The sequence below is a fragment of the Eublepharis macularius genome, chromosome 12 (genome assembly GCF_028583425.1).
Source record: "Eublepharis macularius isolate TG4126 chromosome 12, MPM_Emac_v1.0, whole genome shotgun sequence".
NCBI lineage: Eukaryota > Metazoa > Chordata > Lepidosauria > Squamata > Eublepharidae > Eublepharis > Eublepharis macularius.
In genome coordinates, this window is record NC_072801.1 from 13,725,849 (window position 1) to 13,738,936 (window position 13,088).

Genomic DNA, 13,088 nt, shown 5'->3' on the forward strand with positions numbered 1-13,088 from the left:
GGTGCCTGAGGAAAGCAATTACATTTCAACCCTTGGGTTCCCATCCTCCCCCCTCAGAGTTCCCAGGGCTGAGCTTGCGGAGACGAGGAAGCGGGAACATCAAGGTCAGCGCTGCAGACATAAGATAACTTGCATTCTCTCCCACGGAAGGAGCTGTCCGGCAATGCTAGGAAGGAAGGAGAGGCTAACAACTAATACATTAACATGGCGTAACTGTCGTTCAGTACTCAAAACATGAAAAGGAATAAACTAGACGGCTATACAGTTTAACATAGCAAATTCTAGACATGATGTATAGGAAAGACACCACATTGTTCAGGTGAAGAACTCTGCCAATGAGATCCTGACAAAAGCCAGGATTCAAACTGTCCTGAATGTGCCCATTTTATCCTTTTATTTATCATTTTTATCATATTTATCATTTTTTATAATTTCACCTTGTATGTCCCAGCAGTGGGGAATAGAAAACAAAATTTTGCTCCACCCAGTTATCTTTTTTCCATTGGAATTTCCAGCATATCACAGAGCTTTTACTTTAGCTTGACTTAATGTTCTCCCCTCTGCTCTTTTGGAGGGATGCTCATATTCCATATGTAAACCATTTCTGACCCTGTCAACCTGGACAGGTAGAGACAATTGAGCGTGTTCTTTTATACTGCCAGTATCATCAGGAGATCTAAATAAAATACATTACACCAATTATTGCCGCCTGCCCAGGCAGACCTAATCAATCTTATTTCATTCTCCTTTTAGCTGATTGTTGTAATGAAATTACTGCTAAGGTAGCAAGATTTTGCACCCTGGCTAGGTTAATCAGACAAAATATTATAACTTCTTTTAAGAAATGTAAACAACATTTTTTATTATTTATTTAAGTATATTGTTGTATTCAATTTCTAGATATGCTAGATATGTAACTAATATATCTTTCATATATTATTGTGTACTACTGACTTAAAATCTGATCCTGGATTGCAATAGTAATAAACTGAACTGATACAGCTTCTGCCCATGAAACTGATACTGAACTTATCACCATATCTCAGCCTTAAAGGCTGGTATGGTATACCATTATCCCTCCCCTTTTAAAATCCATATACAGACCAACCTAGCATTCAGATGCCAAATGCAGAATTGATCTGAATACCAAAATTCATTCTGGTACCTCACCACTTAGGTCGAGAGAGTTCCTGAGAGAGTGGGGAGACACTTTTCCCGACAAAGCCGGGAAAAGCCGGATGAGCTATTTGGGATCCTGGTTGGGGGAAGAAGCAGCGAAGTGGTATGTGACGCTCTACTCTGCTCAAGCCCCGGAGATTCAACACGTGAGAGCATTTATGCATTCCATGCAGGCGCAGTACAAAGATCCCCTTGACGGGGAGAATGCAAGAACTAGGCTGAAGTGCATGCGATAGGGAAACGGCCAGTGCATGAGTTTGCAGCAGAATTCAGGGTGTGTGCTGCCAAAGTGCCAGACTGGACTGAATCAGTGAACGTAGAATTCTTTCGTGCTGACTTGAACCCAGACCTAATGGCCAAAGCAATGGTCCAAGATGATCCATGAACCCTACTAAGGTGGATTCAGTTGGCATGTGAGACTGAGAACTGGGAGCAAGTGGTAAAGCTGCTCCGCCTTCAGCATCAAGCTGGAAAGCCTCTGGAAGCTGTAGAGGAAGACAAGCAGAGGGGGAGAGGACCACTCCACTCGACTGAGAAGGAGAGAAGGCTGGAACAAGGGCACTGTTTAAAATGTGGTAGAGCTGGCCACTTCGCAGTCAAATGCCCTAGTGGAAGGAAGGTGCTTCCAGAGGCAAAACTGGTGCTCAGTGGCCAGAGCTGGCCAAGTCATCCAAAGAGGAGAGGGGTAGTGCTGCCAGCTAGCGAGAAGGTACAGCTGGCGGGAAAAGGCAGGGACCTGCTGTGAAAGGTGCCAGCCGGCAGGTTCCAAAAGAGCTGGTGCCAAATCGGGTGAGACCAAGAGGAGCTTTGTTTTTTTATCCCCATCACCCTAGTGCATCCGAGGTGAAAAACCCACATCAGGGTTCGAGCCCTGATTGATTCTAGATGCAGTTGAGATCTACTCTCCCCTGCCCTAGACTGGGTCTAGTTAAACTATCAGAGCCGCTCCAATTTGAGCAAATGGATGCGTCTCCAATGAAGGGAACCCCTTGTACGTATGAGATTGAGTTAACCCCAGTGGGAATGGGAAATCATTGGGAGGAAAGAGTTTTTATTATCAGTCCCACTGCAAAGTTCCCAGTGGTGTTGGGAGTCAGATGGCTTTTTGACCATGATCCATATGTGCAGTGGAAGGCAAGTTGCCTTTGCTTCCCTGCAGGAGCATGTGTGGAGTGCCAGGAACACGTGTGGAATACTCAGTGGGGTGCCACCCCACCTCCTTTGCTGTGTGCTTAACAAGGGAAGAGATTGAAGGGATCCCCTACGAGTACCAGGACTTAAAGCAAGTTTTTGAAGAGGAGGAAGCTAACAAACTTCCCCCACACTGCCCCACTGACTGTGCCATTGAGTCAATCCCAGGGCAGGATCTTCCCAAGGGAAAGTTGTATTCTATGAGCCTTGCTGAGTGCGGTGAGCTCAGAAAGTTTATTGAGAAGAACTTACAGAGAGGTTTCATCTGCCCAGCGAGCTCCCTCCATGCTGCCCCAGTGCTGTTTTGCAAGAAAAAAGATGGGGTTTTAAGATACTGCACTGACTACCACGGAATAAATGCAGTATCCATGTCAAATACGTATCCCCTACCCCTCATTAGGGACCTACTTAGAGTTGTTGCCAAAGGGAAAATCTTTACCAAACTGGTCTTAAGAGATGCTTACTTTTGAGTGAGAATCAGAGAGGGGGATGAATGGGAAACAGTGTTCAATAACACTCTGGGCCAATGTGAATACTTGGTCATGCCGTTTGGACTCCAAGGGGAACGTGGCGCCTTCATGAACTTGATTAATGAAGTTTTGCACAAGCACTTGTACAAAGGGGTGGTCATTTATCTGGATGACGTGTTAATTTATAATCGTGATGATGAATCACATGTCAAATTAGTCAGGAAGGTGCTGACTGCCCTCTACCAGAACCGATTGTATGCAAAACTCTCCAAGTGTGAATTTCACAAGCAGGAACTAGATTTCCTGGGGTATGGAGTATCAGGCAAGGGGCTGGGGACGGATCCAGCCAAAGTGCAGGTGGGAGGCTTGGAAAACAAGACACCAGTTACAATCACTCCTGGGCTTTTCAAACTTCTATAGACCATTTATTAGAAATTTTGCCGAGACTGGCCTGCCCTTGACTGATCTGTTAAAAACTAAGGGAAAGGGGCCAGGAGAAACAAAGCCAGGAGCTAAACTGACCTGGTCTATGGAGTGCCGGCAAGCATTTGAGAAATTAAAGGAACTATTTACCTCTGAACCCATACTGTGTCACCTTGATGAGAATAAAAAGTTCATTGTTCAAATTGATGCGAGTGATGTTGCCATGGGAGGGGAGGGGGGCAATTCTACAAGAAGGCTCAGACAGTGAGTTGCACCCCTTTGCTTATGTCTCAAAAAAATTCTCTGAGACTGAAAGAAACTGGTCAGTGTGGGATAAAGAGGTAGCTGCTGTAAAACTAGCACTCTCTACTTGGAGACATTGGTGCAAAAGTACCATTTGAAATATGGACAGATCATAAGAACTTGGAAGTTCTCCATACACCCAGAAAGCTAGGTGCAAAACAGCTCAGGTGGGTGGAGTTTTTCTCCAAGTTTCAATTCACTCTTAAGCATCTTCCAGGGAAATCAAACATCCTTGCAGACACACTGTCCCGCCTCCCTCAGCATGAGAGTCAGAGGGAGGAGATTACTGACACAATGTTTACACCCAGCCAACTAGGAGGCGTTGTAACACGATCTCAAACTCGTAAACCTCCTCCAAACCCTCCTGACTCATGGTTGGAGCGAGTGAAAGCAGAAATCGAAAAGGAGGGGGGACAAGCTTTACAGGAACCTTTAGTGAAGGGGGAGTATGGATGCTGGTATCATCAGGGGCGATTGTATATTCCTCAGACACCGCAGGGAGAAATATTTAAAAAGTTCCATGGTGACAAATTAGCTGGGCATTTCAGGTTCGTCAAAACATTACATCTCACTCAACGACAATCTGGGGGGCCAGGAATGAGAAAAGACATTTCTCAATATGGATCCAATTGTCAAGTGTGTGTGATGGGGGAAAAGAGGGGAGGAAAACCTCCAGGATTGCTGCAGCCATCGGAGACTCCCTCCAGACCCTGGGCTACCATTTCCATGGATTTTATCACAGATTTTCACCCTAGTAAAGGGAAGACAGTGATTCTAGTGGTGGTGGATCTGTTCTCTAAGCAAGGTCACTTCATTTCCTGCTCTAAAATCCCCACAGCAAAGAAACTGACCAGCTTGTTCATGCAACATATTGCACGTTTGCATTCTTTCCTAACCAAGATCATATCAGATAGGGGGAGTCAATTCATTGACAACTTCTGGCGGGAGCTCCTGAAAGTAACTGGGATTGAACAGGGATTCAGCTCCTCCCATCACCCCGAGTCCGATGGACAAACTGAACACACAAATCAGATATTGGAACAATTTCTGAGATGCTCTATCAACTATCAACAAGATAATTGGATGGATTTTCTTCCCTATGCCGAATATTGTTATAACATTAGTGTACGCAGTTCTATTGGAGCCACCCCCTTTAAGGTAACATAGGGATTTGAAGAAACGCCCATGCCCCTGTTAGAACCTGACCCAGCTGGAAAGGGAGGTGAATTAAAACAATAGTGGACTGACATTATAAATCAATGGGACATTATAAAGCAAACTCTGGAGCAAACTAAAATGGATTATAAACGGCAGGCAGACAAAAAGAGAGCCCCCTCCTTAGGAGCTCAACCAAGCAAAAAGTTGCAGTGGAAATACCTAGGGCCCTTCAAGGTGGTCCGTCTAATTAACGATGTAACCGTGGAGCTGGAACTGCCTAAAAACCTGAAACAGGTAAACCTGGTATTCCACTTCAGTCTTCTAAAAAAGGACCCAGGGCCAGATAAATGGCACCCTGAGCCGGCAGCTCTGCTGCCTATCATGGTGGAAGGACCGCCCCACCACGAAACTGAACTGATTTTGGACTCTAAACTAAAGCAGGGAGTATTGTATTATCTCATCCAATGAAAGTATTTTCCTAAAATCCAACAGACGTCCAAGCTCCTAAGTTGATTAAAAAAACTTTCACAAAAATTATCTGTGGAAACTGGGGGGAGATTGATTTTTGGGAAGGCAGGATGTCAGAATGCAGGCAGCATCTACCATACCCATATCTGAAGGTTGGGGTTGGATGTTACGGTTATCCGTTACAGCTGTGTTTCTTCACTCTCATGGAATGTGAATCTGGTTGTTCCTGGAATTCTCTCTCTTAGACTATGCTTGCTCCTAGCCGCTGAGAAAGGAGCCCACATGACCTTGAAACCCTGTATGTCCTCCCTTGCCAGCGGAATTAGCCAGCAACCAGGAAAGGGGGGTGGGGGGTGCTAGCCTGCGAATGATATATGTTCTTGATACTTGTTTGTGCTTCATTCCTAACAATGAATCCAGTAAGACCATGATTCTAGCAACTTTCCAATAAAGCTTTAACACAGTGGAGTCTTTTGGGAAGTCACTTGGCAGATCCTTGCAGAAACTGCCTCTTAAGCAAGTCAAATAACCTGAATGCCAAGCAGCTAAGGTAAAACCAAAATGATGATGATGACGACAACATTCGATTTATATACCGCCCTTCAGAATGACTTAACACCCATTCAGAATGGTTTACAAAGTATGTCATTATTATCCCCACAACAAAACACCCTGTGAGATGACTGGGGCTGAGAGAGCTAGAAGCTGTGACTGACCCAAGGTCACCCAGCTGGCTTCAAGTGGAGGAGCGAGGAATCAAACCTGGTTCTCCAGATTAGAGTCCTGCGCTCTTAACCACTACACCAAACTGGCTCTCAGCTTTGCTTCTGGTCGGCCAATTAGTCTCTTACGTGGAGATCCTCTAAAAGTCCCCAAAGACAACATCAATCATCAGCTCCCATGCTGCTCTATAAAGCCATCCATAGGAAGTAACAATCACTGGTGCTTATGGGGTGTCTCTGAAACAGCCAGCCTCCATTCCTCTTAGAATTATGCTACATAATGAGCGCAGTTCATTAAAAATATAGCTAAAAAAGTCGCACACCTTGATGGCCATATTACATGTTGGCAAATAGCCTACCTTGTTAAATTTAAGGCTTCCAAATCCCGTTTTCTAAAGGAATGGAATGAAGAATAGCCAGGGCACACAAGACACAGAGAACAAAGCCCTGCTGTGCTCCAACATGAGGATGTTTCAAACACAGCACAGAGCTTTAACAAGGCAAAAAGAGGTTCAAAACACAGCGCTTATAGAGTCCCCCAGACTTTGGCAGCAAGACTCTCAGGTCCAAAGCAATTTAGTGAATTATTTAGACCGTGCCTTTGATTTGGTTCTTCTATTAGAGGTTGGGGGATCGCAACCTCTAAGTCACCCCTCCCATTTACCACAGAGAAGTTTTATATAATAGATAACAGAAAGTTGTGCCAACAGACACAGCTAAAAGATGTGCTGCCTCTGGCTCAGTTTAGACGTCATGGAAAATCAGGGTTTTACACAAATTATAGTTACTGCAATTGTCTAAACAAGGGCCATTCCAATAACTATATTTTGTTGGGGAAATCAAATCAGGATCTGCAACCATGGTTTGAAGTTTGTTTACAAACCATCATTAGTCTTAACTATTGTTCTGTGCGACATACGAACACAGGCATCTTGGGTTAACCCTGGGTTCAGGGCTTTTTTTCTGGGAAAAGAGGTGGTGGAACTCAGTAGGTTGCCCTTGGAGAAAATGGGTCACATGGCTGGTGGCCCCGCCCCCTGATCTCCAGACAGAGGGGAGTTGAGATTGCCCTCTGCGCCACCAAGCACAGTTTAAACTCCCCTCTGTCTGGAGATCAGGGGGCGGGGCCGCCGGCCATGTGACCATTTTCAAGAGGTTCCAGAACTCCGTTCCACCGCGTTCCAACTGAAAAAAAAACCCTGCCTGGCTTGCTCCCTAGCACTACCTTAACTGGGATACCAGCCAGATTTCTATGGGAAAACCAAGGTGTGCTACTTTTTCATATATATTTTTAATGAACTATGCTCATTATGTAGCATGATTCTAAGAGGAATGGAGGCTGCCTGTTTCAGAGATACCCCATAAGCACCAGCGATTGTTATTTCCTATGGACGGCTTTATACAGTAGCGTGGGAGCTGTTGATTGATGCTGTCTTTGGGGACTTTTTAGAGGCTCTCCACATAAGTGACTAATTGGTCAACCAGAAGCAAAGCCAAGTTTCTTCAAGAAAAGCAAAGGAGATGATGATTACATTGGCATTTGCAAGGCAACCCAGGACTTCTGAGCCAAATCCTAGTTTCACAAACTAATCATGCTTAAAATAAACCACAGTATTGCTTTACTGAGCCTTTGCCTGGCAACTGCTCGAACCAACCAAACAGCTTTAAAAAGCAACCCAACCCATCTTTTTCAACAATCCACAACTCTTAGGAAGACAACTTCCAGGAGCAGACGGGTCCCTCTTTAGGGGCCAGCTTTATGCTCAGGGCTCAGCTACACACCGTACTGGGAGTTCGGTGAACACAGTTCAGAGCATGAGTTTACTTACTGCAAAGCCAAAAACGGTTGTTTATGACAAGATAGGATGGGCAAGCAGACCTGACAGAGTCACAGCACAGACTTCACTTTGGCCTCTTTTGACCCCGGAGCCACACGTGTAAAGGAAGGCGAATTCCAAGGAAATTTGCTGCTGGCAAAATGCAACCTACAGCTGCGTCTACTCTGCACCAGCATTTTCAGAACAACCGAGACCATGTGGAAAAACACATCCATCAAGCTGCTTTCATACTGAACTGGCAGTCAGGGAAACAGAAATAGTATTAGAAGTTGGTTGAAGACTGACAGATTTTCCATTACCAGCTGAAGCAGACAAGATTGCAATTTCCACAGAGCCTTTCTGTTCTTGTGTACTGGGCGTCTGTGTATCATTTGCCCTTGTACTCACTGTGAATTCTTCCCTTTTCCAAAACAATCCCAAACTGGCCATACCAAATGGGAGCACGTTCACTCACAAGTCAGGCAGGACTTAACTACCTTGGTCTGTCTGAAGCTCTTTTGAAGCTCACATGAGGGATAAGCAAGCAACATTCAGGCAAAACTAAGAGTCGGACCTGGTCCCCCTATCTTCCAAATCAAGCCCTGAAATAAATAAGTTCATTGTACATTCCTGAACAGACTTACCATAAACTGAGCAACCGCCTTAATGAAAAAGACCCGATCCTGCTCTGTCTCCACATCTGAAGGGATATCGGTCTCAGGATCATATCTGCAAATGGAAACATTTGTAGTGTTAGAAGGCACATTGACTGACTCTGCAAGCAGGCAGAGACATGCAGATTAAAAGGTAGATATTTTCTTTATACCTTGAGGAAGTTTTACAAAAACGTTAACTTTACCTAGCACAGAAAAAAATAGTCCGAACTGAGTTTTGCTGCTCACGCTCAAGTGTATTGCTTCAGGGTCACAAGTAATAACAACAAATAAACCAGCGTTGATTGTTTCATTTGAAAAAACAAAGCATGTTAAAGTCAGTCAGCTACAAAAGGGATTAGCAAACTGATCATCTACCGGCAGGAAAGCAAGGGTTCAGCTAATGACTGGTGTGCTGCAAGAAATACATCCGTGAAATAATTACTGACAGCACTGAACTCCAGGACCCACTCACAGGAGGGGAGGACGTGCTGCATCTCTCCATGATTCACTGCCCCGGCCCAGTCTTCAGGGAGCAAACAATTCTGTTGCTTCTCTGCACTGGGAAGCAATTGAATGAGAGCCAAACTACAAGTGACGCCTGACACAGGTTGGACGCTAGTCGGCTTCCCTCAAGTTTTGATGGGAAACGTAGGCGTCCTGGTCTTGCAGCTGTAATGGACAGCCAAGCTGTAAAACCAGGGCGCCTACATTTCCCATCAAAACTTGAGGGAAGCTGACAAGTGTCCAACCTGTGTAAGGCGTCACTTGTAGTTTGGCTCTTAGCTAATCACTCAGGCAAAGAAGCTAACATGGCCAAGAAACCTTACTCTGTCTCCCTACCCTCATGCAAAATGCCACAAGAAAGGTCTGTTAGGAACAGAAGCAGTAGTAAAGGTTATTAAAAAGAAAAAGAATGGATTAAAAAGGAAAAAATGGTGTGTGTATAAATATTTTAAATAAAATAAATGTTGTTATGCGTTACTTTCCCGTTAAACTATGTCACAGTGTGGAATTCCCAACAGTTTTCAGTGAACACCAGAAGAACCAAACTGGAAGGATCAGGATAAAAGTCCCTTTAATCAAGCTTTTCATAGTAACTGACCAGATGTTCCACAAGGAGAGGCATGAAGGACTTGAGTTCTTCTGCATTAGTGTTATCAAATTCAAAGTTCTGAAAATTCTCCCCCCTCCCTTCAATGTACGTCACTCCTTCTAGAGCTTCTAGAAGTCATGGAATGCAACTCTAAGCAACAAAGCATGTTCACACCTACACAAGCAGAGGTATGCTGTGGTGGCATGTGCTATATATGCAAGAGAGAATCACACACCAATTTTAGATTCATAAGCTGGCTCTGATGTTTCTTTATTCACTTCTCTCACTAAAAGGTGGGCTATAAAGAAACTAAACAAATCAACAAATGATGATGAATTACCAACCTTTTCACCAGCCAATGGAGTATTTCTGAAACCAGTAAGAAGTTTGGACTGCGAAAATTTTCCATTGATATGAGCCGGGAATAGCCCAAAGCCCTCATCATCTCGGTAAAATCTTTTAGAAAAACAAATATTTTCATTTTTATTTTTAACAGACATTCATCACAGCTGCATTGCCTTAAACCTCCAAGTTGCCAAGTGCACTAAAAAAAAAATATCTAAATGCCAATGTTTACAAAAAGAAAACCATATCGTAATGAATAAAAATGGCTTTTCAATTAAATGTTCCTATGAGGGATAGATATTTCCCCAATTATTTATACTAAAGCGTGTCTTCCAGAAAGTCATAGAAAGTTAAAACTAGAATATAGACCAATCTACTATATAACTGAAGCCCTGCAAACATCCAAATGGCAGGATTGCCCATTCCTCGTTCCTGGAGTCTCATGAGCCGCTTCCGTTTCTGTATCCATAGCATAGCAAGACAGTCAAACTATCAAACAAGCTCTTCACCCGGTGGGTTGAAAATCAAAACTGGCACATGTTGACCAAAGCAGATTGTATCAGCAGCAACATAACCACCATTATTTTCTTAACATTTTTTAAAGATGAGCATGCAAGATAAGGAGGGGGGAACTCTAAGAGAGAGACAGAATTCAAAATTGCTGCTGTGTCACAGTTTGAGGTGGGACGGGGATCCAGTGTATGTGAAGTTTAGTGGTCTCTATCTTGAGCCTCTTCTAAGACTCCCTTAAGCATTGGCATCTCTGAAAGATTAAGCCAGCTGTTTCAGCGTTTGAGTAAGTCTGCCATTTGGATGTACCCTGGGTATGCTTTGGACACACATGATACATGCAGCTTTGGATTGGGTCTGCACTGCTCACAGATGCATTGTCAAGATGGTATCATTTTATACCACATTGTTCTAATTTAAGATTCAGTTGCGTACGTCTTATTTCTCCTCTTTCTCTCACACACATGACCTGCTCCCACAGCCAGAGCTCTTGGGCAATAAGTAATGTACCCTATGCTGGCACAGAAGTAGCACATAGCCTTTGCAGCTGTATCTCTTCAGAGCACCACGCATCCCACGCACCCATATTTCAGAGCATGAGGCACCAACAAATGCAAATGAATCCAATGTCACCCTGCTGATTCTGCAGTTCATTAACCAGAAGAATGGTGTTTATCACTTGGGGTTCACAGAAACATGATCATATATCTGAGAAGAATAAACTGAGCCGGGCTGTGCATAGATGTCAGATTTTTTAAAAAGAAAAACCCACGCAATTATAGGAAGATTTTTAAATGGCTCTGATGTTCATCTTAAGACATGGGTCATAAATTGGGTACCCTAACCCTATTATTTATATTGAACCATCAACTTAAATGGCACTTAAAAGAGTTTAATACGCAACCAAGATCCACGCTCCAAGGCACATGCAATTTGAATTTTGATGATGCAGACAGAAGAAACAAAGAGGGAATGACAATAAGAGGGAAGGGCAGCCTCAGTCTAATTCACTCTTCATGTTTATCACTCCCTCCCTCCAAGGAACTTCAAGTGGTGTACCTAGTTCTCCTCACTATCATTTTATCCTCACAACAACCCTTTGAGATAGGCTAAAAGACACTGGATTTTGTGACAGATCCAGTTCTGCCTCTCCCAACAAACAGCCAATGGGGCCTGATGGAATATTGGGTTCCTGGCCGTTGAGATCCACTAGAACAGTTAGAGAGGGGAGAAGGATTTTAGGTTGCTGAAGGAAGCAGTAAGAATAACTAGCCGTTGACACCTATTATATTGTATTGTAAGTTTGTAACCTCTATTATGATAGTGTGGGAAGATGAATTCATATTATAAGAACAATGTATCCCTATGTTTGACTCACTCCTTGGTTGTTACTTTTGTAAATAAAAGTTAACTCTTTTTTCCTCTGTTTAACCCTGGCTCATTAACTCATTGCCCTGAGCTGGATAGCCCAGGTAAGCCTGATCTCATCAGATCTCAGAAGCTAAACTGGGTCGGCCTTGTTTAGTAATTGGATGGGAGACCTCCAACAAAGGCCTGGGTTGCAGAGGCAGGCAATGGCAAACCACCTCTGTTAGTCTCTTGCCATGAAAACCCCACCAGGGGTCGCCCTAAGTCAGCTATGACTTGAGGGCACTCTTCACACACACACACACTCATTAGCTGACCAGTCACCCTCTCTCTACCTAGCCTACCTCACAGGATTGTTGTTAAAAGGAATCAGGGAGAAACCCCACTTGCCACTCTGAGGAAGGGAACAGTAAGTACCTGATAAATATAGCATAGAGACCTAGTACGTTTAGGGGCTGAGCCTCCTTGGCATTGTGGCGAGCCTTAGCTAGAAAGAGGGGATGGATAACCTAGTCTACCCAGCAGGGTTGTTGTGAGGGACGGAAAGAAACCCACATAAACACCCTTCAGCTCCTTGCGGGAAAGGCGAGACGAAGTTCGGCACACAAGATGAACAACGGGACCGGAGCCGAGCCCGAGCCACGACCCCGTTCGCCACCCCCATCCCCGCCCCCGTCACGGAGAAACCTCCGTTGCAGATAAATGCCGCTCGACTCACTACGGAGGTCGCGGAAAGACATCTCGGTTTCTCTAGCCCGGGGCGTTCGGTTTAAACTACGATAGGCAAGGCTTCAGCGAGCCGCTTTTCAAGACCAGGCCCCGCCGCCACCGTAACGATAGCAACGGCTCTACGGCGAGCCGCTGGGCTCAAAAAGCGCAACCAGGCGAAGGAGCGGCGCGTCAAGAAGACGGAGGAAGAACCGAAACGAAGGTGGCCGGCTGAGGAGGAACGGGCGCGGCTCGGTCGATGGAAACATATGTAATTCTTTACAGTATTCAATATTTCTAACATCTTCCTCAGTTATAGGTGAGTTTTGTAAAGTACAGCTCCAGAAGACTTCTAGAAAAGCACCAATCCTGTCATAGACAAGTAATGGCTGCAAATACAACAGGGTGCTAATCTATTGCATATCAGCTATAGTGCAGCTTCCTATAAACAGATACACTGAAATACCTTTATAATGTTGCGCCTCTTTTGTACGCTGTGTGCAGTCTTTGGTCTTTCACAGGAATGCTGACTTTTGCCATTTTGCTTATAAAAAAATCTTTTCAACTTTTACACTTGTGAGGAAACATGATCAAAGGTTTGAGAAGTTAGAACATGATGGCGGTTTTTAAGCAAACATTGTACCACTAGAAATGTAAGTAAAAACTCTGAAAATAAA

The 13,088-nt window shown here is 44.3% G+C and overlaps 1 protein-coding gene across 1 annotated transcript in view; it reads right to left on the reverse strand.

Annotated features, from left to right (window-relative positions):
* The window catches only part of CLUAP1 (clusterin associated protein 1), a 93,946-nt gene extending 81,425 nt beyond the window's left edge, over positions 1-12,521 (reverse strand). Inside the window, exons 1-3 of the mRNA XM_054995016.1 lie at positions 12,422-12,521; positions 9,825-9,936; positions 8,376-8,460 (exon numbers count right to left, since the gene is read on the reverse strand). Of these exons, the coding sequence (XP_054850991.1) occupies positions 8,376-8,460; positions 9,825-9,936; positions 12,422-12,443 (219 nt within the window). The 5' untranslated portion in view covers positions 12,444-12,521. The remainder of the gene's footprint in view (positions 1-8,375; positions 8,461-9,824; positions 9,937-12,421) is intronic.
* Between the last annotated feature and the right edge of the window lie 567 nt (positions 12,522-13,088).